Source organism: Pezoporus wallicus, unplaced genomic scaffold (assembly GCF_028554395.1).
Source record: "Pezoporus wallicus isolate ANWC-B61680 ecotype Strahan unplaced genomic scaffold, APGP_CSIRO_Pwel_v1 scaffold_2584, whole genome shotgun sequence".
NCBI classification, from domain to species: domain Eukaryota; kingdom Metazoa; phylum Chordata; class Aves; order Psittaciformes; family Psittacidae; genus Pezoporus; species Pezoporus wallicus.
The window spans coordinates 2,321,236-2,349,147 of NW_026642851.1; the positions used below are offsets into that span (position 1 = coordinate 2,321,236).

Below are 27,912 nucleotides of genomic sequence, written 5' to 3' on the forward strand. Positions count from 1 at the left end.
GTCCTTTACCTCCTTTTTTTTTGTTGTTTTTTTTTTGTCACTAATTCCCAGCTTCCCAGGTTAACGGCCTCCTTCTTTCCTTCATGAGCTAGAGGGGAAGCTGGAGGCCCCTGCACAGTTTGGGCCTGGAGCAAGCATTCCTGCTTCCTCTCAGCTTCCCTGACATCTCGCAGCCTGTTAATTGCATCCCGGAGCTCAGGCCCTGCTGCAGGAGGACCTCCACCAGAGAGCACCGAGTGCAGCCCTGCCCATTGTGCACCTGTCCTGTAGTTTGCATTTCCCATGCTGGCATGGGGTGAAACTGCTTCCTAATTTCTCCGTTGTTGAAAGGTCTTCATCAGTGTAAGCTGAGCATCCCCCAGTGCTGTTCCTTATGCTCATGAAGATTCTTTTGCCACATTCAGGAAGCTTTTGGAATATCCTAGTGAGATGAATGGGCATTGTTGATCTGATTGTTTTGTTGATTACAGACACAGAAAATGTGAAAAAACAAACCAAACTCATACAGATTTTACAGCTGGATCAGGAGACCTCTCTGCTTAGCCCTGCCAGCAATGGAGAACGTGTGACAAGAAGGTTATATAAAAATTAATCATATTGGAATTTAATTATTCCCAATGTTTCCCTATTGAGTCACTATTTTTTTTCTAATCTGACCTTTAGCCAAGTTTCTCAAGTGTAGTCAACAACAGCCACAGTGCTGTGCTCTGCCCATCGCTGAGCAAAAAATCCTCGCCTCCCTACACTGCCTTGCTGCTGTCCCCGAGTCTTGACAGGCAGGTCTCACTTTGGATATACAAGATACGTGCTATCAGGTCTTTTCTGCTAAGAAAACATCATACCAAAGAAAGGGGCTGAACACCTATACCTCTTATCCCTCATTTACCCACCCATCTACTTCATTTTCAAATCCTCTTGTATAAGCACAGAAGGATTTTGTGTGCCTTTAAAATAAATGGCCAGTAAGGCAATAAAGTCATGGTATTATACCACAGACTTTCTTTTAAAATGCCTTAATACTTAGTAAAAAGACAAAAAATTCTTTCCCCTTAATGATGACAGCAGGATCCATAAACTGGTAAAAGGCATGGAAGAGGATGGTGTGGAAGGACAAAGTAACTTGGCAGAAGATGCGCTGCCTGCCATTTAACATTGTGTTGTTTATGGTCTCTATGGAAAAGTAGATGCTGCAAGATACCAAAGAGAGGTATAATGAGCAAGTCCCTTGACACACGAATTACGGGATTTTGCCACAGACTTGAAGAAGTCTAAGGAGGAGAAAAAAAACCTACCTGAAGCTGGGAAAAGTGTAATTAATTAAGGAACAACAATAGAGGAGTAATTTCAGGGAAGCGCATGGGGAAGGAAGGCAGACAGAAGGGAGGAGTGATGCTCTCCATCGCACAAAACAAAGGAGAAGGAAGTTTAAGAATAAAAGTATTTTATTTTTAAACCTAATTCAATGAAGCAAGGGATGGAAGGAAATATGAATCCTCACAACCATCTTGGTATGCGCTCTAACTGAAGATTCCTCTTGGTAAAAGCAAACAGTAAGAGAAAGCTTCTTGAGAGGCAGGTGGAGACCCTGGAGAAATACAGTCCAGGTTCACCATGGGGTAAAGAAGCTCAGAAGCTCTCCTCAAATACCAGCAGGGCAAAATGCAAGCTGGAGGCCTCCAGAGCAAACTAGCCCTCAGGTGGACAGAAGTTGCCGATGTGCAATATCCAGAGCAGCCAAAGGGACACACTGTGATGTTCTTGCAAAGTTAAATCAAGAATTTAAAAAAAAATAAAAAATTATAATCTGCATTTCCAATTTTGCAGCCAGGCATCTAGTTGCATGTTTTAATAGATTAAGTTTTTTACTGACATCCCATAACCTCCTCCAGTATAAGAGTAGCCTCCATGGAAATGGGCAGACACAGGACAAACCTAACCGCAAGGTGAGGGCATACAGCCCTGCAGAGACTGCCCCCCCAAACACATATTTGTGATTTTTACCAGCTGGCACTGTCATTTTCTTCATCCCACTGTGAAGATTGGTTTCAAGATAATAGATTATCCCGACATAAGTATGAACCACTGCACCCTCAGCAAGCAGAGGTCAGCAGGAGGAGAATTTTAGACTCCTGGTGCAGTGGTGACTGTCACACCACTGCTGTCAGCAGCGCTGCTGTTATTTCAGCCCAAGCATAATTTGCCTCCACCTGTTCCCCGTCCCTCAGCCATACAATCGCACTGCCTTAATGCAAGAGAGTTAGGAAATAACTGGTACTAAGACTAGTTTACAACGCACTTCAGTAGTTACTCTATCGCCCTGCACAACAAATTGGGTCCCTACTGTTAATTCTTAGAAGGATACTTCTTTTTTAAGCATGAACTTATAATATTTTAATTAGCTTTAAAAGCACATTTGTGACAAGAAAATATGCTTTCACATAAAAACACCCTTTTTCTAATGCTAACAGCCGTGCTACACATTCATTAATGTGTCACTAGCCACAAGAAGAAGACTGTCTGAATAATGTAAAATGAAACTAGATGCATATGAAAAAACTCCTGTCCTGTATCCAAGCTCTATATAGGACGTTTCAGATTTGTCTATTTAATACCTTACTTGGGTCTTTTAGATGATGGAATAGCAAGAGGTACAAACAAAATCACACCAATTTTGTTTTGTTCCACAAAATTTACTTTGAAAGTCCTTCCATCACATATGCTCTCTAACTTCAAAGCGACTTAACAAGCTGTCTAGAGGGAGTAACAAAAAAACAGGAAAAGCATCAGTCTAGTTATCTTTTTCTGAGATTATTTTCTATTAGTTTCATGATAAATGATTTCACATTTTTCACTATTTTCAGTGATGCCAGGTTTCTTTTACACAGAAGCAGAGCAAAACTTAAAAAAAGGAAGAAAAAAAATACTAAAAATTCACAAGAGAATTCACTACTGAGAATTTACATAGGTTATACATGCAACTGAAGCGTTCAATTGCATATAGAGAACTTATAAACATATTTGAAATTGTTTAATAAACACTTTCTCCAAAAAAAATCTAGGAAGATGCTGAAGACAAACTGCCTATTGACAACACCAAACTGATTCCCTCTTCATTATTCATACTGTGACACTGTTCACTGAGAACATATTTTTATCTGTTTCTTATCTATAAAGGTAGATGCTCTTACTGATGGTTAAACAAGAAAGACTTGAGGACATGAGAAATAAGTAACTCTACATATATATTACATGTACAAGTAGTCTGTATATAAATTAAAGAATATTAATTTCTTGAATTCCTACTTATATACTTCATATGTAAATATTAATATTGACCACAGGACCCCCTCTGTTTTTATTTTGACTTACTAAGTTACAAAAGCTAATCTAAAATTCTTCATTGCACTGTCATTTCATTGTTATTTCAAAGGTAAAACCTTTAAGGCATTTCCTGAGTTTAATGGAAAAAAAAAATATTTAAAAAATTAATTTAAGTTGGTGTTTCATAAATAAATCTGGAAAAAGAAAAATCAACCCACCAAGTAAAAACTTGGATAGCATCATAACACAGAAATTATCATAGATAGCTGCACCACTGAAGATTCATAGGAGCCAGGACTCCCCAGTCACTGACATTAGGCCAGTCCTCAAGCAACTCCATCACAGTAAAAATTCGGTCTGGATCAGGCACAAACACGCTTTTGTGCCAGAGCACACAGCATGAGGTTACCCACTCTACACCGACTCCAAACTGAAAGATGCTACCTGCTCTGGCCTGAAATCTGATAGAGATGTTACCCCTTCAAATATTTGTTAATTAACTTATATTGGTATGCTACTTTTTGATACATTTACAGTAGCTTTTGGTCTCCCTGCTGTCACCAAAACAATGATAACCGAGAAGGTAGGTAATACATGAGCCAACAGTCAGAAGCTGAAAATAGCAAAACTGAGTCTTGAAACAAGACATAGATTTTAAACCGGGAGTATAACAAATTGTTATAAAACTCCTGCCAAGTAGCGTGCTGCCCGTTCCTCTATAAAAATTAAAATCTGATGTCTTTTAAAGCACATACAGATGTACGCAATATCTTAATTATTTCTTTTGTTTTGTTGGCCTTTTTCCCACCTTCAGGGACATAATTTTTTACAGCAAATATCTGAGCCTACTGGCAAGAAGTTTGCTGTCCTCCTTAACTTTTTGTATTCATCTTGAAAATATCCTTCAGAGAGCCATAGGCCACAGGCTGAAACCTACTTACCTAATTTATCCACATGTATTGGATTTGAACAGTTGATTACCGCATGGAACTTAATTACTCATATTAAACCTGGAGTCAGATGACATGCTCAAGCAGTCCCCTACTTGACACTAAATCTGAAACTAAAGAATCTCATGAGTTCCAGAAGAGTGAGTCCCAGCTGCATGCCTTCTCCTGCCCATTAAATACAACTGGTAGGCCTCCAGCAGTAAGTTTTCCAGTTTTTGGTGATAACTCTCACCATTTTATCTGCTGGTAGTTTTTCAGGCTGTATTTCCCCTTTTCATTCATTGTCCTAAACAGCTCCTCCTTCCTTGTTTATGCCTGACGCATACATTGTAATCACATGCCTTTAACCACTCCCCAGCTCAACTACTGAACTCTTTAATTGCTCCTACAAATCAATCCTTTGAGCATTCTTTGTTTCTTCCTTGAACTGATTAGCTTGCCAAAACTTTCAGGTCAAGACATGCCTAGCTAAGAGCTCCCACTCCAAATCCATCCTTCAGTGTTAGTAAAATACGCAGATAATTTCAGGTTTGGGCAAAGAGTTGTAGATGAATACTCCCTGAAACACAGGAAAAGTCAATTCCCTCATTTTTGAGCTCTCTCTAGTAATTACAATGATGACTCTTGCAACATTTGTGGTAAACAGATGCAGAAAGCAGCCTTGTAGCAAAGAAAAGAAAGAAAACATCTTAAAATAAAGAAGGGATCAAATTTTGCTTACATTTACATAAAGGATAACTGCAAGCTTCTGACAGCAGAACACAGTTCAGTGCTACTTACTGAACTTAGGTCTTCCACTAGCAGCAGCAGTCCAGCACCACAGCAAAGTTATTCCAAGAGTCAAACAAACAGCTTTCAAAGATGCGTCTCTTGCTGACAGAAAGATGGTTTATTAAAATACTGTATTAACTATAGACAGTCAAACAAAAGACACCTCATTTAAGAATATCCTCAATCGGTATTCTGGATTTGGAGCAGCTGATGTATGCAATGCCAATTTTACCACAAGAAAGAAATCTTACTGTTCCTTTTTCTAAATATGAAGGGTGACAGAAACTGCAGTCACCCTCCTTACTACAGACTCAAGTCACTCAGTCTCCAGCTGCTGCAAGGAGGTTGAGAGACGAGTGTGAAAGCAGCCACAGTTTTGATGTCAGTGTGAAGAGCAAACCCTCACACTGCATTATTGCAATTTACAGCAGGAGAGGGTCTCTGAAAAGCAGGGCACTCCTCCAAATAGTAATTTGTTTGGAAATATGTGTTGCCACCACATCAGGGGAAATTGTAGACTCACAGAAAAAGAGCCTTGCTAATATTTTCCTATGCAGTTACCAATGTACTGGTTTTAATAAGGCAGAAGTTGGGTTCATGCTGCCATTGGAACAAAATGACAGAAAAGCCTAATCCCCGTATCACTGCATGACCAGCCCCCACAGGGGCAGAGCAGTTCCTCAGGCAGCAGGCTCTCTGCTCTGCCATCCATACCTTTTGTTACCCTGCAGAGCTGCAGACACATGGGAGAACAGCTAGCCAGGAAAGATTTGTGCAGCATGCAGCAGCAGTGCTGCTCTGCCTGCAAATCCACTGCTAACAAGTCATGTCTAGCCACTCAGCAAGATGAAGACCTTGGACTGAAGTCACAGTGAAAACCAAGCTATCAGCAAAAAAACAATGGACAGCATTGTTTTAGAAAATGTAATAAATAAATAAATAAAATCCCAAAACTAAACACAAACCATAAAACCACAAACCCCACCACAATTTTGACTTTTTATGCTTCTAAGAGTGAGCTCTGAACCTCCACATCTTTTCTGAATTGACAGGGAGACTCAGGTGTATGTTGTTCATGATAATTTGAGATTGCTTAAGAAATCCTTACGCAAAACTGCAGGAGTTATGAAGCATGAGCAGGCTTCCTCACTTCAATCACACTGGCAAATTTTCAAATTTCAGTATGGCACATTTATTGCAAATTTACACTAACGTCCATCTGTTCAGTAGCAAGAATGCAAAACTTAAGAGTTCTTTATGCTTCACTGAAATTTACCTTGCTGATTAACAAATAAGCATCTCCAACTAGCCAAAGAAAAAGCACACTGATCCTCTAAGAAATAAGGCCTCCCCCAGAGACCACCTATACCCATAAACCCAATTAGGAAAGGGCCTCCGAGAAAACATTGTATTCCACAAGCAATGCAATTGTTTTGCCCTTTAAAACTCATTGCAAAATAGAAATAGTTTATTAATACTTCTTTAGAGCCTGGAAAATATATGTACATCATGTACATCTTAATGATGCTCTTAGTCACATGGTTTCATTTCAGGTAGTCCTGCGAAGGGCAGGGAGTTCGATTCAGTGATCTTTATGAGACCTTCCCAATCTGAGACATTCTATGATGTGTCTTCACATACACATACACACACATATATGTATAATAAAACGCACACATGTGTATACAAAGGGTATGCACGTATGCACATCAGCAACATGTCTTGCCACTATTAACTTACATTACAGCCCCTGCTTAGGGCTTACTGCCACTCACCTCCTCCCTCTCTGCAGATGGCAAAAAGAGGTACAGAGAAAGCTGAGGACATTTCATAGAATAGCTTGGGTTGAAAGGGACCTTCAAAGGTCGTTAGTCCAACTATCCTGCAATGAGCAGGGGCATCTTCAACTAGATCAGGTTGCCCAGGACCACATCCTTGAATGTCTCCAGGGACAGTGCATTGACCACCTCTCTGGGCAACCTGTTCCAGTATTTTACCACCCTCATTGCAAAAAATTTCTTCCTCATGTCCAGCCTGAATCTCCCCTTTTAGTTTAAGTCTACTCAGCCACACCTGAGCTTCAGTCTTGACCTAGAACCACACCTAGTGTCTTCATAGGCACCTACTTCCTACTGTTTCTACATCTGCAGGTCCAAGTAATTAACAGTCAGTATATTAGTCCAATTAGTTTCAAATTAAATCTTTAAAAAACTTAGAGAATTACTAAGCCATACTAATTAAATATTGAGGTAATAAGTGGAAATATGCATCAAGAGAGGTTTTTCTGTGCCCCACTCCCAATGCACAAAGGATTTAAGGCCATTTACTAGAACACATTAATTGGATGTATGAGCTTCTGCTTGACCCCCAATTTTTTTTTTTTTAGCATATTAAGGCTCTGTAAAATATGCATAAGAGCATGAATATGTAAAGCACAGCTACTGAAAATGCCTTTATAAAGTTATCCTTAGAAAAAATATACCAGTGAAACATTTTTAAAATATCAAAAAAAGCTCCACTGATGTGTAACTAATGTAGGAAAAAAACCAGTTTTGACAACAGTTAACATACCATCTCAAAGCAATACAGAAACATTGCTAGTGTGCACAATACACAGTAAAAAAGCACTCCTCCAAAACTAGCACAATAATTCTCACAATAACCTGAATATATGCAATATTACAGTAGCCCACAAGCATAGAGTAAGGAGTACATATGACAAAAAATGAATCATTTGACAATAAGCAGAGAAACAGTGAGGATGAAAAAAAGCCATCAGTGAAAGTGGAAGACAGGATGGAATTTTGTTTCTATAAATATTTATGGCATCAGTGATGATCACTACTCTGCATGGCAATCCAACAAGGGAAGAAGAATAAAATTGTGGTATCTTTTGCCATCATGTCAAGGAAAATCCTGTCCAAAAAGCAGAGCTTCAGATGCTCTGCTCCCACTGTCCTGTGCTCCCCAGGGCTTTGCACCACCAGCTCCCCCCTCTATGCCCCCATGCAGCAGACGGGCAAGAGGCAGCACACAGGGCAAGTAGCTTGAAAAATGGCTGCCTTAGCTGGTATCAAGGCAGCCAATAAGCCAAGGGAGCAGATGATTTCAGCTCACACCTCCATGTGGTGGCACTTGTTCTTGTCTCACTCCTCTTACCCATTAATGGCTTTCTCAGACACACAGGAGCTGATTATCTTCGGGACCTTGAGTTATCTGGCTAGCTTGGTAACATCCAAAAGTATGGACAGTTTAAAGAAAACAAAGCACTCAATAATGTAATAGCCTTTTATATATATTTATATATAAAGCCAACTGAAAACACATCATAGGTTCATAACAACAGCTTTCAGTGCCTTGCTTGCTTCCAAAGACCACCACTGCAGCACAGGCAGCATAATTATTTCATCATGGTTAAACCTCTGCCCAAACTTTAAAAGCTGTTCTGGACAAGACAGGGGTATTGCAACATGTGCCCATTCCCATAGTTGTCACATTTACAGGTGGCTCAGGGAGCTTCCCTTGGTTACATGGAAGTTGCAGGAGATATTTCCTGCCCTTTAATCCAGGGCTTATTAAAGTTAGTGAGAATGCTGCCTTTAAAATCCCTGCAAGCAGGACTCGTCATCTATCTCTTCTTCTCCTTGCTCTGCATTGCTCCAGTTGAATTGGACAGGAGGCAGGAGTGATCTGCTGTAGTTGAACACTTAGGGCAGACTGACTGACCTGGTTACAGGCTTCAATGCAGCTTGAAAGTTTCGTTAGGAACCAACAAAGAAAGATGCTTGAAGAAAGTAAACAGAGGAAGCATATTTATCACACTGATTCCCTTTTCTCATTACAATCTCAATCTTTAAAAAAACTGAAATTGCAAACACATGCCCAACTCTCATTGATGTTTGATAGGAAAAGAGACAATACCTAACATTCAAACCTTATCTTGCACAGCAGTTGAAGACAGGCAATATTTGCCCCTAAGCAGTAAAAAAAATCACAGGTAAGCAACAGGGACACTTTATTCCATTGACACACAAGTTTTAGCCAGTTGCCTGAGTGTGTAAAGCACTGTTGCAAGAATAAGACACAAAAGATGACATATGGTCTCCACAGAGTATCATCCTGAAAACAAGCTTACCTATAATCCCTTGAGTTTGTTCCTTTGCAGAGCAGGTTGCAACACACATCTCACAAAAAATAATAAAGGAGTGTTTTGATTCATAAATATGAAGTTCAAAGCCTATGTTGAACATGGATGTTTTCATCTGGCCCTGCACTTTAAAATGATTCCATAGCACTGAGCTATTTTTTCCCCTAACTAATGCTCTGATTGGTTGCAATTTATTACTTAGAAGTAAAATTGCAGCTGACAACACATTAAAAACACATTTGTGGTATCCTTCAGATTCTCCAGGTTCAGCTGCAATAAAAACACCCTAGCCAATTGATTTCACAGCCTGATGTGTGAGCAGCAAGAACATTTCCTAATATGCTTTTAAAACATTCCCTGTATTTCTAAAATTAACACTTTCACTTGGCTGGAAAACATCACAGACAAAAATGGAGAGGGGAAGGGGAAGCAGAGTAGTAAGCACTCTCTGCAAAGTTAATCTGCTTGGGTCTTTCAAGCCTTGGACTACAGTAATTCCCTCAAGATTTTCTGAGAGCAAACACAAACCATCCTGGTCAGGAATCTCCCACATTCATCTCATCTATTCACACCATTAAAATTAGGGTCCAGTTCCTGGCTTTGCTCCAGACTATCTTTGCCTGCTCTGCATCTCAGGTCTCAGATGTGAAGCCTCCTCCTGGCAGGTGTCTCAGACCAGCGTTGAGCTCCCACCAACCACCCACCATCACAGGCCCTGTTTATAGTGGTGGTCACCAGACACAAGCAAAAGTAATTATGACCATGTGGGAATTTCCATCCCACTTTTATAACCCTGTAAGTGTAGCTCTTGTGTTGGTTTTGGTTTGTTTTTCCTTTTAAAATAGGCCAGCATTCCTCTGGCATAAACAGAGATAAAAAGGAATCATGTAAGAGCTTGTGCAGCTCTGAAGCCTAGGATAATTGCAAAACATGAGCCTTACCTCACCACTCTCTGCTTTACTGAACATTTTGTAACTGTGGTCACAGACAAATTGGTGCCTGCTAGCTACACTGTTTTGATTTCTCCTCTTATTTGCTGTATTAATTTTCCTCTAATACATCAACTAAATGTTAATCTGTCTTTTTTTTGCAGACTTTCATGTTTGCCCTTGCGCACTCATGATGTTAACAATGTAGAATCACAGAATGGTTTGGGTTGGAAGGGACCTTTAAAGGTCATTTAGTTCATTTAGTTCCAACCCCTGCAATAAGCAGGGACATCTTCCACTAGACCAGGTTACCCAAAGCTCCATCCAACCCGGCCTTGAACACTTCCAGTGATGGGGCATCCACAACTTCTCTGGGAACCTGTGACAGTGTCTCACCACCCTGATCGCAAAACATTTCTACCTTACATCTAATCTAAATTTACCCTCCTGTAATTTACACCATCACCTATTGTCCCATCACTACAGGCCCTACTAAAGGGTTCACCTTTCTTATAAGCCCCCTTTAAATATTGAAAGGCTGCAAAAAGTTCTCCCCTGAGCCTTGTCTTCTCTGGGCTTAACAATGCAAATGCTCTCAGCCTGTCTTCATAGGAGAGGTGCTCCAACCCTCTGATAATCTTCTTGGCCCTCCTCTGGATTTGCTTGAACAGGTCCATGTCGTCCTTATGCTGGGGACCCCAGAGATGGATGCAGTACTGCCGTACTCTGCCTCACAAGAGCAGAGTAGAGGGGCAGGACCTTCAACCTGCTGGTCACGCTTCTTTTGATGCAGCCCAGGATACAGTTTGCTTTCTGGGCTGTGAGTGCACATTGTCAGCTTATTTCCAGTTTTTCATCCACCAGTATCCCCAAGTTGTTTTCTTCAGGGGTGCTCTCATGCTTTATAGGTAGTAGATATCTGGGACTCAGAGAACAACTTGGGTATTGTTCCATTTTGTTATTTCTCACTGAGCTCTGTTATGGCCAAAAATCACTGATTTCAATAAACATTTTATTATTATTCAGTAGAACTTATATTTAAATTCCTTCCCCCCCCAAAAAAAAAAACTTGTTAACATGCTTCAATAACTACCTTTAAGGATATTCCCTTGCCAGAAATTAAACTGCAGAGCTTTGTGGTTATTTCTGAGTGTTGTCAGGTTAAACTTAATATTAAATTAAGAGCTGTTTCACAATGTCAAAAAGAATGTTCTGTATAATAATCTGCCTTCTGATAGTAATTTTGTATAATTAAAGCCACCTTTTCATGCAATCTTTTGTGTTTCTGAATGTTATTCTGCACTCCCACGTGGAAAATGAGATCATTCAGCATGTGGAGTCATTTACAGAACACAGCTCACTACTACCCCTTGAATCAATAAAATACTGAAAGGAAAATTATTTTAAAATATCAACTAATTTTTTCCATTAAGCACTATCACTGTCTTCATTCAAGAGACAGCAAATGGGATATGGCAGCCTAGAGATCACCACCCTTCACATGTGCTGCTTCATCTCCACATCAGGACACCAAAAGTTTCTGCTGGGAAAGACCAGCTTTCACTACAGTTGAGCTTGCTACAGCTCTCATTGGACTGGCAGGCAAGGGGGCAGTTTCATCCCCCAAAACTACCAGCCATGTCAACATACCCACTCTCTACCCAGTTTCTCCTCACTAAATCCATCAGTGGAAGACGATCCACAGCACACCAAGGGACAAACACAAATCTACCCAAACCCAGGCAAAAGATTTTAAATTCATTCAAGACAGCTGCATCCATAGTACACAGCATGAGCCACAAGCAGCTTGGACATATGACAGAAACCTGATGCTGCTTCCTGATTCCACATCATGCAGACACAAGGTACAACATTGCACGTCCCCCCTTCTCCACACTTCCCACTTTGCTCCATGCTATGCAGAAACCACACTATGCTACAGATCTAGATAACAGTCACTACGATGGTAAAAATCTCCAACATCCATAATCATGTATTTTTAGTTTTGGAATCTCAGACTGTTTTAAAGTCACTTGTCCTAAACCTGGAAGCAATTAAAACCTGTTAAAGCTTTAGCAGACCAGAGTTGGAAGGTGTTATAAAACATGCAAGTATAGAGAATTACATTTCAGATAGCTAAACTGCTTGAACAATATCCTCAGGGAAAGTCCAATTCTTTTCATTCCACTTTGTTTCTCTTGTCTCCAAACAGAAAACTGACATTTTCCCTCCTTTCCCTAACTTAGTGGGCAGCACCATAGAAACCATGTAGTGGCCAGACTTTGATCTATTGCAGACATATGCAACTTTGAAATCTTTGGAGTCACTTGGGGGTTACCCAGTGCAGTGAGCCTATGGCCCAGGTCAGTTCTTCTGCGCACCAGTTTGCATAAGCATGTTCAGTGGGCATCTCCAAAACTAAGGGTTCCTTCAGTTTTAAAAGTACCACCCAGCAGAACTCATAACACCTCTTTTGTATATTGGAGATCTGCTGGTGACTCAAAGTTGATGGTAAGCAATACCAGACAGTTTTCAAAGACCAAAATACATACCTCTCTTCTTGGAGAGAAGAAACTGGATTCTCGGTTCCAAAAAATAAATACAAACCTGAAATTAAATTAGCATCTTGAAAACAGTTACAAAGAAAGTCTACCGGAAGAAGCAAAATGTTTCCTGTTAAAATGATTCTTACTCGAAGAATGTTCCCCCTTTGTTTCCTTGTTATTCTCCTCTCTCCATGTCCTCCTCTGGGACTATCGGACTTTATGACATGGAGCTACGACTTGGGCAGAGACAGAGGATGAGATTCCCACCACTGTGTTTGAAAGAAGGTAAGGAGAAAACATAGGAAACTGCTTTTACTCTTGAGAGAATCTAGTTTATCCAGATGTCTCATTAGCATGGTGACTGGAAGTTCAGGAGAGACCTGTCCAAAGGCAGCAAATTCATGATCATTTCTCTTACAGATTCACCAGCCTACAGGTTTTACAAGCACAACCAGGACATACAGTTTACACAACTTTTCCCATGCAGAGGCATGTAAAGAGAATAATACAATCTACAAAGGGGTCAGAGAATGTAACGTGGTCAGCTCATGTTCCCCACAGAATACAAAGAAGCCAACATCATCTCTTTTGAAATGCAGCACTAAATGCTACAAACATCAGCTGCCATAACTATTTTTTAGTAGTGCAGAACATGACATGTGCAGCATATGAATTAGTCTGTTACTGCAAGGAAGACAGCATACAGGTGTCATGGAGAAGAAAGCCAAGGGAGGCTTTCAACAGCTAAAAACCCCCAAATGATTACATTTTGCACAGTTCCTTTTTGTTCTTCCAAACAACCCCAAGCACAGTCTCAATGTCCAGCCACCATGGCTGTCCTCCCTCCGTGGTGCCAAAGGACCCAGATAAAAGCAAAATCAAAAGCAGTCTGAGCGTGATGATTTTTTATTTTTTTTAATAATGTGCCAAGTATGACACCAGCCTTGTGCACAGGAAGCATCTGGACACACTGGAAAGAATTTCCTGACTCGCTGCAAGTGACAAGCTCAGCTAACAGCGTCTTCCCATCAGCTACAGAAGAGCAAATTGCTCCTGTGCTGCTTCCTTCAGAAGAAAAGGGGTGAAAATCCTCAGTATTCTACCTAAAACAAAGCCCAAAAAGCTAGTAAAATGGACTCAGAAACTTTCATTTTGGTTAGTTTTCCATGATAGCAGGATTTAGGCTGAACTGCACAGCTATGAGAAGAAAGACTTGGAAAGCAAATGCCTATTAGAATGCCCAAAGAGTAAGATGTTCTATTTCTCTTCCAAATTAAAACTCCTGGAAAGGTTATTGAGCAAGAACAAACTAAAGACCAGGTAAAGGAAACATAGCATGTTACCAGCTCAAGATAAAAATATTCAATTTAATCTTTAATAAATTTCCCTACAAAGAAAAGTCCCTCTGTCTAAATTTCTCTTAAATGGCACTGGCTTTGAAGAATAAATCCGCTGCAAGTAGATAATAAAAAAAGCCTCAATTTTCTCAGCCTTCAGGACCTTAAGGTCTTTAGTAATGCCAAGAATATCTGGCCATAAAAGATTTCCCTCCTCTTACACCCAGAATTTCATTAGTTTATCACAAAATAATTTTATCCTCAGTCCTTCCAAAGTAAGTTAAAAAAGAAGAAATGGCAAATAGGATTTGTTAGAGAAGTAACTCAAGGATCCACCTGAATCCTCTTAAGAGAGGAAGAAGGAGTTAAGAGGCTCAGTGGGAAAACATGAGCAGACAGAGGTGCCTGAAAACAACTGTTAAGATTTAGAAAACATGGATGGTAATGACCCATAAAAAATGGGATCACAACCATCCCAATACATGGAGGGAAGTGGAAAAATTAAAAGCTTCCTCTCTTGGGCTGTGGAAGTATCCTAAAAAAGCCAAATTGTCCACTGTGGGGGGTTTTATTGTTGATTTTTTGTGTTTGTTGTTTTGGGTGGGTTTTGGGTTTTGTTTTGTTTTTTTTTGGGGGGGGGGGGGGGGGGGGGGGGGGGGGGGTTTGGGGGGGGGGGGTGGGGGTGGGTTTTGGGGGGGGGGGGGGGGGTTGTTTTTTTTATTACTTGAGCTTTTTATTCCTGGCAAAACTGAGCCTGGAGTGAATCTTCTCCTGCTAAAAGTAGTTTCCCAGCAAATTATCTTCTTCCCACATAAGCCCTAGCTCTGCCATGCTCCACCTGAATCTCTAGCAATTCTGGACCAGCTGGCTGCAGTCTGATATAATCTTCCCTCTAGTGCTCAATCAGCATGTGAAGAGTGCTCTGACAGGGTGTCCGCATGAGCTCAGCTTCAGACAGGACTCACCATAGAGCTCTCAAGCGGGTAAGAGCACTCAGCCCTTTCTATCATAGTTCTACAGCTGCAAAGCCCCTCCACGGGTCAATAGGTAGAGAGAAATGTTTCAATCAAAATAAACTGAACTTTCTTCCAGAGCTCTTCAGACCCTATGCCAGCCTCCCCAACTACACAGTGGTACTCCTGCTGTCCAACCAAAGCACCAGGCCTGAACATTGCCCTCAGTGAAGCACTGAACTCCATCCAGAGGAGCACAAACCACCCTTGAGCAGCATCTGCCATAACCAAAGGCTGAACTCCGCTCTCAAGCAGGTTGACATGACCAACACCCTCAACCACATCTCAGCCCAGAGGGCTACTAAAGTCATGAGGTACAGTTTAGATTTCTGGCATAAAACTACAACCTCTTCCTGGAACTAAAGCTCTGATCCACCTACTTGCTACTATCCACAAACATGCTATGTTATCCACGCCAGACTTAAAAAGCAGTGCTAGGTGTGCTATTCGGAGGGGGTATCAGTGGTGGCCATAAAGTATAAGAAAGCGTGAAATGGTGTATCCACCAGCTGACTCAGTAGTTAAATGATCAGAAACACAACTCCTCTCCCTGAAGTAACTGTGGATGGTCCAGCATCTATAAAGGTATGTAACAGCTTATGGATTCTTATTAAACTTTGCTCCTTGTGTTTTCTGTAGGCTGAGTTTCATAGGTTATACATAATGTAAAAAGAAAAGGGAAAAAAGATAATTCCTTATAGCAGGCTTATAACTCACTGATCCACTCCTCTGAGAGACCCCAGTTTTTGAATAATAAAGCAAGGGTGAGCATAACAGTCTCGTCCATTTCCTGTGACATATAGAAAAGGAAGCAAAAGAAACGCTGACTAAAGTCGCCTTCAGAGAGTTTTAAACCATTTAACGATGCCAGGGGGAAAAAAAAAACAAAACAAAACAAAAAATCACTTGCCCCTGTGACATTCATTCAAGGAAATTTTCCATTAATTCCACCCTTTGCTTCCCCATTCATCTGTACAAGTAAAGCTAATTTGTAAATGCTTGAGGTTTTGGGCAAGTGCACATTTTCCGACAACCTCACAGGCTCAAGGAGAGTGCACAAACACAGGCCACGGTGTTTCAAAGGTCCTGTGCAAAAAAAGTCCCTGCCCTCCTCCAGAACCATGCTGTGCTCCTGGCTCCCACTTCCCTGATGACACTTCCACTGATGACATTTCCCAGAGCAGACAAGACCACAGAGCTGGTTTGTGCTCTCATAGGAAACAACAACTATTGCACTAGAGATGACTGAGAAACCAGCTTGTCCAGACTGCCCCAGAAAAGGCAGAAAGGTAACAAACAGGCATGTTCTTCAGCAAATGCCATAGTCCTGCCGGAAATACTTCGGGACAAACAAATGGTCTCCTGCATCTACTTGAAAAACAAAGAAAAGCAAAATAAAGAGGAAAAAAAAAAACAAAACAACAACAACAACAAAAAAAAAAACAGCCAAACCTGACATGGAATTTTGGTTTCAAAATGGATTCTCTAAAACAGAAAAGTGGTATTCAACTTCAGTGTATTAACAATTCTGGTGTTTGGAAGAACACTTCCCTTATCATACTGTCCTTCACAGTTAGCCAAAACTTCAAATACTTAAACAGATATTTTTTAACAATTCTATGCAGTTAAAAAAGCAATCCCCTCCCAAAAAAAATCCCCACCACACACACACACAAAAAAAAAACAAACAAAAAACAACCCACCAGAACAAAAAACCTCAAAAAACACCTAAAAATTTAATTTAAAGGGTTTCTTGAGTGGACAAAGGGAAGATAATTTTTAAAAGTTTTAATTCAGCCTTCCTTTTCATAATACCTTTTTTCCCAATGACATGCGTTTTTCCTAGTTTTTGTTCTCTTCAAACAGGGTGAAGCTGTACTGCCTGCAGATGATCATGACTTCAAAGTGACAGCACAAAACCAAACATGCCTGGAATACAGGTGCTAAACTAATCTTCACACCATTTTATGGCTTCTTCCTCATTTCCTCCTGAAACCCGTTATCCCATGCCCACTCCTCAACCTCTGCCCCAATAAACACCTGCTGCACCTTCTCCCAGCGTCTCCACCAACAAAGTCAGCTGCAAAATCTCTCAGACAGCTGAGATTCACTGGCACCATACTGCAGAGGCAAGACTGCCACAGACTCTGCCCAGCACACCTAATCCACCACCAGTCCTGATCAGTGCTCCTTCCCCACTAACTGGTACTGTTTCACAGAGCCTTGGGGTTTTGCTATTTTCCCATCCTTCATTTTTACATTGCATTGTGCAACCATTCCCCCTGGAGATTACACTGACACCTGATCTAGTTTGCCCTGAATGTTAACTGTATGTGTTTCCACTTAAGATGACGTTTTCATCATTTACACATAGGAGACCAAATAAACAAAACCCATTAAGACTACAACATTAAACTTCCAGCATGTTGATGCTAGTCTGCAGAGAGAGCATTTTACCAGGATTTAAAGAAAAAAAGCCATCACACAAAAAAAACCAACAAATAAACAAACTAATCCCTCAGCAGCTTCAAAAAGACAGATTTGCCTATATTCCTTTTTGTTCACAAGGCAACATGCACAAAAAAGGGAAATCTGAAAAATTTGAGCACAAATCAAATAATTTCTTTTGTTTTTATCCACAATTCTAAGAAAAATAGCTATCAATTCATCACATCTTATCAGTGTCCTTTCTATGCTATGTTTGCAGAAACAACATTTGCGTTGTTCTCCTCAGACATTACAGATTACATAAGAAAAAAAACCTGAAGAGTACCCAACACCAAGTGACAATCAGTTCAAAGCCACAACTACTCCACTTACTAGAGGACATCACACAGTCTCTGATGTGCATATCAGTATTACATGAGGGTAAAAAATTAAATTAAAGTAGACCTAAAAGCAGTATAAATGTAAGCTCCATGTTACAATAACTAGATGCGGTTAACTTCCAGGTTTGTTGTGAAATGATGATACGTATTCCACACAACACAGCATGATTAAAAACATTGCAATTTCTGTTCTAAATGAAAATTCCTTATATTGCTACCCTTCCCAGACATCTTATTGCCATGTAGCATATGAAGTTATTATGTGTTGTGTGCATTACTTTACTTGTAAGCAAGTTGCCTGTCATACACAGATTCACGAAGGTCCATGCCTTTGTCCGCCACCCTTTCTGGGATAAATCACAGAATGATCTGGGTTGGAAGGGACCTTAGAGATCATCTAGTTGCAACACCCTGCTATGGGCAAGGGCACAACGTGTTTTTTTACTTCTATGAAAAGGCACTTCACTGGTATGGGGACCTCTGAACTTCCTTACAGATGCCAGAGTGACTAAGGGCTTATGCAAGACCTGAAGGGATTAGCTTCTTAATGATGCTTATGATTTTGCATGAACTGGGTCACTAGGGATTAGAAATGTTAGATCAGAACCTAAATACATTTTTCCCCCCTTTCATTTCTTCTTATTCAGCTTCGCATGTTAAGGTTTGCACAGCCTAGACATCAGCTTCTTATCTTGCTCATATGTTGAGGATAGAAACACCTAGGAACACCACAGTTTAACTGCAATCTTGTTAATCCTCTCTTGAAGCCAGACATCATTCAGTGTATGTGAATTGGTTATTGACCTATGGGATCTGCAAGCATTCACAAGCCGACAGCTCTTCAGAGGCTTTTTCCCATGTCAACCTCAGAATTACTGTTTCACAGTATTTTTCCCCATTTCAGCCTCAGAAAATAAATCAGCCTTCACTCCTACCAGTTAATAATGCAAATGTGAGTGGGTGAAAGCGAATCAAGCCTATGTGCATAAATACAATGTTTCTACACTCTCCACACTTGGCGTACTGACACATCTCAAAGCATAAAGGCAGCATTTATACCTTTAAGAAAGCTTTCCTATCATTCCTTCTGGGTATGTGACAGATGTCAAAAATCTAGCATCAAACTTTTGAGACTTGAGAAACAATTGTGTATAATTACAGAGACCCATAATACCAAAGTTATTTTAGTATAAGCTCATTCCTTGGCCCATGGTTTGTCAAGAGTCTTGATGTTCAATAGGCAGAAATAAAAGATTAACTCATCTTCTCTAGAAGAAACTTCTCAAACAGTACGTCTTACTTGATAAAGTCTCAAGCCCTATTAAAACCACCACTTTTTTCGCAACACAGCAGTTTTTCTGCAAAACTGAAGGAAATTCAAACCAAAGTTATATACAGAGACCTTCAGAAGCACAGGAACAGGTGGAAACAAAAACAAGAACACTCCACAAAAGGAAAAGACAAGTCACAAAACTTAATTGAAGTATTCAATTCAGTCTAACAGCATTTAGTACACAGCTTCTGAAACAAGCTGACCTCCAAATAAACGATCACAAGATACTACTACCACTTTCGAATGCTTCTTGTGTTTTATCATGATGCTAAGCTTTGGGTCCAGTTCAGTGCCAACTAGTCAAATTATTTGTCTTCTACGGGTTAGATCTGGCTCCTGGACCTCTCAGCAGTATGCAGGTCCTCCTCTCATATTTTTATAGCAGTAACAAAACTATTATTGTTGCAACTTCAGCATTAGGGAGAAGACAAAACTCTAACCAATGGTGAGATTTGTCTGTCCTGAAGCTTCAAGCATTAGTATATAAAAAAAATATGTCAGAACTAGTTAGGCACTAGATAGAACCACAGTTTGGATACTGGAAACTGACACTCTGTTTCAGTGTGACCTTCCAACATCACAGCTGTACCTTTGCTTTCCCACCCTGGCTTTTCCATTTGCATTTCTGGACTGCAGTCCCCTGAAGATACATACCTGGTATATGAATCCACATTGTTTTGTTCAACCTTGAAGCCTCATTAAGAAGCCTCATACAAAGCACTCAAATTGGTGCATTCTTAAACTCAAGTCAAGAGAAAAGGATGGGCTCTCCTGCACCACCTGGTGCGCAACCCCGTGCGTTGTGAAGAACAGGGACAGAACGGTGACAACTGCTTGTAGCTGTCTCTTACATACAGACTAGGTGCTCCTAGTCAGCTTCAAGACAACATGTGGATATGGCAGTTTGTGCAAAGCCTGTGATATGCAGAAGCAAATTTGGCATGGCAGGTATGAGAACTGTGAGAACTGTGTGTCAAGAGTTCAAGCACGTAACTGCACATACGTAGCTGAGCTACATATATAACGTATATAACTCCACTGAGCTGAGTATATAACGTTCCCAGTTGTATACTAACTTCTTCCAGGAAAAAGGCACTTTAAATTTCTCTCTCAATGCCATTTTGACATTAGCTGTAATTACCTGTACCAGATTTCAGAAATTCTTCATCTGCCCCTAAGGTATTAGTATATGCATACCTGAACTGTATGATTTACTGCTGTGTCCTGTATTACAAGTCCCAAGTGTGAGAATTTGCTTTATCTCAAGTACAAAAGCAGAATTCCAGTAACTAATCCGATCCCTCTATCAACAAAACATTTAAAGGAAGATTATCTCTTCCACAAAGACTCACTGTCCTTCAGTAAATCTGTCCTCTGTTGGGTGTTTGTACAAAACTGCTGTTGATAGCTGAGCGAGCTATTCCCAGAGGTACTGCTGTAATTCCTAACTGGCCATGAAGAATGAAGCATGCCCATTTCCAAATCACGTACAGAGTCAAGAAAAAACTAAAGAGGAACTCAAGCATCTATTTCCTTGTTTGATCAGAAATAATCTGATGACCTGTGAAATGCCGCAAATTGACTCCCCCTTACTATTTTCAATTGCATTTCATCCTGAGTTTGCAAGATGCTAAATGAGATTCGAATTGTCAGCATTTCACAAAAGGAAAGGCAAAAAACAAGTCTCAGCCACACAGAACCTACATATACACACACAAAAGCCTGTTTTCCTGAGATTTTAATCCAATACACCAAATTATGAAAGTCAGATTTCTTATACTTACATGATCAAGGTCTCCAAACCCCTGCCATCCATTACTAATCCTGTCATCAACTTGATTCAAATGAAGCAGGGACTTACTTTGAGCTATTGTTTTTCAGAGGCTTATCAAAAGGATTTGATTGTGGAACAGCTATACCTCATAGTTGGTAAATATTTCAGAGTGCTGATTTACCAGTTCATTGGTATCTGAAAACATGACACAATGGCTTCTCTTACAAACTTTAGAGCAAAACTATTATTTTATTTCTTTATATTTTAGCTTCTATTTATCCCCTTTAGCTTCTATTTAACTTCAGATACACCTGAAAAAGTTTATTTCAATTACAATCCTAAGGCCATAAACCTGTTTCACCTAAACTACCAAATGCATTTCTAGTAACAGAATTCACTGCTCCTCCCAGTTCTTTCACTCATTTCATATAACAACAATGCTTCGTATTACAGAAAGGGAAAAAGAAAAAAAAAAAAAACAACAATGAACCCCACACACTCTTTCTAAGTGACTCTCCACTACCAAACTCTCACAAGGTCTCATCTGACCAGAGAAATGTATACTTGTGAAGAAACAACAAAATTAACCTTAAACAATAGTCTATATATATATTCCCACATTGAACACAGACAGTTGCAACAAACAGGCTTTCCTTAAGGAAAAATATTGCATTGTTTTCCAGTTGCAGTGTGATCAGTCATCTGAAACTTTTGTTTTGTGTCATCAGATGCTTATCTGTCTCAAGTGACAAGAACGCACCGATTATTACTCCCTCCAGTCCTGTAACCAGCATATATCCCAGCAGTAGGTAAAGGAGATAGTACAAAACTGTACTCTCCTATCCATGTACAAGTTCTACCATGGAGTTTATGGATTTTCCTGATATATTAAAGAACATATTTCTGCAAGTGCACTGTTTAGTGTTTGACAGAAATAAATGAACAGTACTATTTGGACATAGCCGTCATAATTATTTCTACATGCTAACACATTCTGCTAAATATTCCTACAGGAGTGTCTGTGTAGTGTTTAGAAAACACTAAAGAAATAGCCAGAGTGGGCATCATCATCACTCATGCCTCATGGTGATGCCATGTGAATATGCAGGACAGCCTACACTGCCGTCTTACAAACCTTTCCCTTCCCTCGTCTTTGCTTTCCTTGAGCCTTTACTGAAAGATTCCTGTACTTTTGCATCAGCTGATAAAAACAACTTTTAATCACCTGCATCAGCCCAAGCAGGTACGTAATGGTACATTTTGAGCCTGCATCTTTGGCAATGCCCTAAAATTTAGCAATAGCCAAGGCTTTGAGTCATAAGCCATAAGATCACAAATGATGGCATAGATCTTTTTAGCTTTTACTCTACTATATCATCTAATCTGCACATAAAATACTCCAAAGAATATGTCTTGCCCACTTCCCTTAGCAAAACAGACAATCTCCAGCTACTATGACTGCTTAAAATATTTTTGCTGCCTTCCATGGTATTTTTGCCCTTAGTTTTGGGACTGTCAATAAATACCTCAATAGCTGAGAAACTTTAGAATTTAAGGAGAAACACACAGCAAACATAAATGAACAATAAGTATATAAAGATGTTGGGTTTCCCCCCTAAAACTAAACACTTGAGGCTGAAGTGAGTGATTCTGTAAAACAAATTTTGCAGAAAGCAAAAAGACACTTTTTATGCATAAATTATAGTCATTTTTTCAGCATATATTTTACTAGTGGGAAGAATTTCCTAACATAATAGAACTTTTTCCCCAAAGAAAAAACAGTGTATGTACTATTTTCAAGTTGTGTAAAAAATACCAGAGCAGAGTAATGGTTCGATCAGAATAATCTTTCTTTGGCAGAGGACTGATCAGACAATATCATATGGCAAATCCATTGATCATCTTAAGGATTCTCCAATTATGGTTACACGGCTGGGCTTTGCCCGTCGTGTTTACATGACCCCTCCAACTAACATCCTGAACTACTGTACTACAGCAAATAGTCACTACAAGTGTAAACAACTGTGAAAAAATATACAGGAAAAACCTTGACAACATTGTAGCCCATAACTGCATATGGTGGGAACTGATGGAGCCTTTGCAATACAAATAGTGCTCCAAATCAGTTCTCCACACAGAGAAAGTTTCCAGTGATAAGGGACACATGTAAGGCATGTTCTTTTAAAAAACTTAACTCCCATTAAGCAGCTCATTGTTCATAAAGGGAATGCTGTTTACACAGGAAAGAGTCCAGTTTCAACAAATCTGAAATTCAACAGATGTTTCCTTCTATCTAAGCAAAACAAGTTTGTGACCCATTTCTGCTCAGCCAGAAAGCTTCAAAATTAATTCTACGGGGTGGGGCAGAAACCAAAACAAACTAAAACTGTACTCGACAGAATGATCTTAGAAGACAAATTCAGAAAAGCTCACATTTCAAAATAACAGGTGCTCCTAAAGTGAATTAACTTGAAAAATTCAGTCTTCTATATAGAGAATGCTTTAGGATCTGGGTTTGAAGGGATACAACATGATAATTATAATTTTGGTTTGAGCTGGAAAGAGAAAGTACAGGAGGTTATTACTCACATGGTTCTGTGTCGCAATTGCTCTCTCCAAAACAATTTAACCTTTCTCCTCCAGGCCTCCCCCAACATCCCTCCAAAACTCCCCGCTGCTCCTGACTTCCTTAAGTCTCTTAAGACCTCCCTTCCTCTGCACACAGTAGTTAAATAACAGAAGTGGCTGGGCAGGGTATAAAAGGTATATCTCAATTTCATTTGTAATTATTACTACATATGCACACTATACAGCAAGTATAAGCATTTTGTATTAATTTAGAAGATGCCGAATTTCAGGCTTTACTGAATTCCAGCTGCTGAGATTATGCTGTTACACATCCCACTATTTCACTTACCATCACAATAAAGTTTCAGGTCTTTCAGGATGTACCTGATGGTATTACACTATTACCAGAGCAACACTGGATCTGGTGACATTCTGTTACACAGCTGAACGCTGCAAAGGCAGCATCTTCCAGGGAGTTAATGCATTTTTTGTAAGCAATGGTACTTTGCTCTAGAAGATGAACTGAGATGGACTATTTGTTGCTGAGAATTTTATCCAGCAAGTTGGGATTTTTTAGCTTTTATAAAATGCAGCTGCAGAGGCCCAACAATTCAGATTAACAGCTAGATAAAAGTGCCAAAGCTAAAATATTCTTAATCATGAGTGTGACAAGTGTACTCAGTGCATGCAACTTCTGTGCCCATCCTTGCCTTTGCAAGTCCTTTCAAGTCCTTTCTTGACTAGATTTCACTTGTTATTTCTTGTCCTAGCTATTTTGTAAGCACTATACAAAGTTCCCATCTCCACAACACTTTATGCACAGCATAATCAGCACTGAGGTACCTTACCCCAGGCAAGGCCTCTGCATGTCCTGAGAAGAATATACCAAGAAGACAGGGCTGTAATATGGCAGCAATGCGACACACCATTATTATAACCAAAACAAATATCAGCAGAGTGAAGCAGACCCCACTGAGACACTTTCAAATCTGCCTATCAAACAATTATAGCAGAGGTAGAGGTGGCTTTCTTCCCCCCTCCACTAATCCTATTTGTCCTTTAAATAGATCTTAAGTATAATCTCAAACTGTCAGCATTTTTGTTAAGAAATACCAGCTCAGACTTAATTGGATTTTGTCAGAGAATCAAAGCTAAACAGTTCTGTGAGCTCCAACAACTGAACAGCTATAGGAAAAAACCTTCCAAGCTGGAATGTACAAGAATACAAAAGTTCGTTTCAATAGGAAACATTTCCTCTGAAAGTAAGTGGTAAAAATACGCAATTTGTTCCACAGTTCAAACCCTGTCCCTTGGCAACATAACAACGTGGTGTGGTTGTGTGAGCTGCTCCATATAGGCAATTATCTGCAGTTCATTTCAAATATTGTCACTTGGGAATGCTCTGAATTCACCACAGTTGCTAAAGGTTTGCCTATGCAAACTTGATTTTAGACTTTTTAGACTAAAAAAAGTGTTGGGGGAGTGGGGGGGGCGGGGGGGGGATGGAGAGAGAACCCAGTGAATTCCATCAGGAACATGTAACAGTAGCATTTGAAAATATATATATTACATTACATACAAACAAATAAAATAAACCAAACAAACAAAAACCCCAAACCTATGGAAATAAATACTTCAGCTGAAGAGCAGAAACACCTCCTATTCCTCTGGGCTTCTTGACATTTGTCACCAATGTATGTATGTATACATGAGACTTTCTCTGAATTTGCTGGTTGTATCATCAGCTTTTTGTTCTTTATTGCTTGTGTGGGCTAGAATAGTGTATTTTAAAGACAGTCTAGGATATAATGGCCTAAAACCTACACAAGCCTCATCCTCTGAATGGTGACACAATACATGACAATGATGCAGAGGTTACAAGATAAGGAAGTATAACAGGCCAAATCTTACAGCACTTTCAATGCCTTCAAACTGGGGGTTCTTTAATGAAGATTGAGATTATGCCATATGTGTATGGATGCAGAAGAAAAGTCATTATACAGATGCTACGCTGAAAATTGAAGTGACATTCACTTTGCTGACTTTAAATTAACAGGCACACAGGTTTTTAATGCTTATATTTAGGAGAGTATTGATTTGAGCACTCAGCAACTTTATTTTCTGCATTTGTGCAGCTGGTAACCAGTACACCTGTGACTGAGGAATAAAAGAAAACTTTGCATTGAATTCCAAACCATGTTTTGATCAGGGGCAAAAGTGATTTGAGATAATGTAAGGAGTCTATCACGGTCAATATCAATACTCAGGAGTTACATATTCTCTTACCTGTTGTCTTATCCACACCAAAGAATTCAGCCTGTCCCAGGGTTTTAAATACTTGCTGTGCTGGGAAATGTCCTTCTTCCTCCCAGTTGTTCACAAAGGGATTAATCTCCTTGTTGATGATCTAGATTTGAAAAATGGATTTTAGAAGTTATTAACACAGACATTCCTACATAAACAACTTTGACAATTTTTGTCTAAAAACTTTAATTTAAAAAGAAAAAAAACAACTACAGAGAAGATTTTGAAAGCACATTAATTTTCTTACTTCCCATTGGATGTCCTTTTCCTGTGCCCACCCACAACTACAATGGGCGTAATGAGGCAAATTTAAATATCTCTTTTAGCAGTAACAGCTACTATAACAGGAGGTCATCAGGGCTGGTTTAGACCTCTCCAAGACCTATGAAAATGGCAGCTCCCCCTCACTATTTGGTAGCTTTTTTGGGTACAGTTTCTAGAAAGTGACAGGAGAGGAAGCCAGGATTATCCTCAGAGGGACCCCGCCAAAAAAAATAATGATGATCCGTTCACAATGACCACACGGTACGCAAGACAGGCGAGTGGGAGAGAACTCATTTCCTCTCCCTTTGCCTGAAACACTCTTAAGGACATCAGTGTTGTTCAGGGTACTTACGTCCAGTCTGAATTTAGATTTCCCTAGAATCTGACAAAACATGTACTGGAAAAATCTGGTCTCCTTCCAGATTTTGTAGCATTTTCCTGGGCAACTCTCAACTGGGCTATTGATGCTCACATTCCAAAAGTCAGGGTCCTAAGCTGCCTGACTAGTGCCCTTGTTCTATTCAGGCAGCTGTCTTTCCTTCCAGCTGTTGTAAGCAAAACACATCTGGAGCACAGCCACTATGTTCAATAACATTTTCAGATTTCAGAGCTCAAAGGTTGGACATGTCAGCCCACACACAGTTCCAGATTTCCATGGGCACAGAATGAGAGCAAAATGGGCAAGCTGCAGTTTTGCAGCTGACCTCTGGGCCTGGCAGTAACTCCCAAACATCACTGGCTCTGTGTCAAGCAGCCCCATGCCACTGGGTGCATGGGGCGTTTGTTCTTCTGTCACCTTGCTCTTGCTGCCTACCAACCTGGCATAAGACAGACATTATCTCAACAGCTCTCAAAAGCCATCAGTTGTGTAGTGCCCACCTCTGCCTGCTGCTGCAAGCCAAACCGGAAGCTGGCACAGGCTGCTTTTGACATGCCATCAAGTGCACCCCACACCCAGAATAGCAGGCACAAGGGGGTCCAAATGTGTAACAAAAAACCACCATCCTGCCCCTAAACCAAACTTTACCAAAACAAACACCAGTTCCCAATAGAAAGGTAATGCCTTTGTGACCACAGTTTTACTGCTAAACTGTTTCACAAAGGGAGAATTTACTATTTTAAGAACTTATTTCTCTTAGTCTTCTCTCCACACTAAGTAAACAAGTTCTGTGGCACTATTTCTTGAGCTGGAAAGACTCTTCTCCCTCCCAGACTGCTGTGCTCATGAGACCCTGCAGAGCCTTCTTCTGAACTATCTATTTATTGCACATTCTTTGCAGAATTTCATCCCATATATGGCTGCTTTCTGCTTCCCAGTCAGCCACAGAAATAAGGGTACTTCACTGCTGGTAACAGAAAAAAAAAACCAAACACTTTTTCACTTCTCTTACCAAATTCTGAGAAATTGATATAGAGAACATTCAATTCATTCAGTAATTATCCTCTCCCTCTCTTATACTGAATAATGAAGGCCTCATGATCAATAGTAACAAAATACTCACCAGGACACTATCTACAAGCTTAACTTCTATATTGCCATATCTTAGATGCTCAGATTCTGGGACACTGACCCTCAATGTTGAGTTACAGGTGGTGAAATACTTTTTTAATTGTTTTGTAATAACATCTGGCAATTCTCATCTCATAACATCCAGGGAAATGCCTGGAAGAGGTTATGAAGTACGTGCACAAAGTTATTTCAGTGTTTTGATGGATCTTGGCAAAAGCATGAAGTGGATGTACTAACAGAGTTTTGTGCTTGTTATGGCTGGTACTGGGCCAAATGTTTCACAGCCTACATACAAGGCTACCTTTGAAGTTAAACAG

General features: G+C 40.0%; 1 protein-coding gene across 1 annotated transcript in view; it reads right to left on the reverse strand.

Moving 5' to 3' along the window:
* Positions 1-27,912, reverse strand: part of LOC130611663 (probable acyl-CoA dehydrogenase 6) — a 79,614-nt gene that overhangs the window by 48,731 nt on the left and 2,971 nt on the right. Inside the window, 1 exon segment of the mRNA XM_057432635.1 lies at positions 25,804-25,924. Coding sequence (XP_057288618.1) covers positions 25,804-25,924 — 121 coding nt within the window.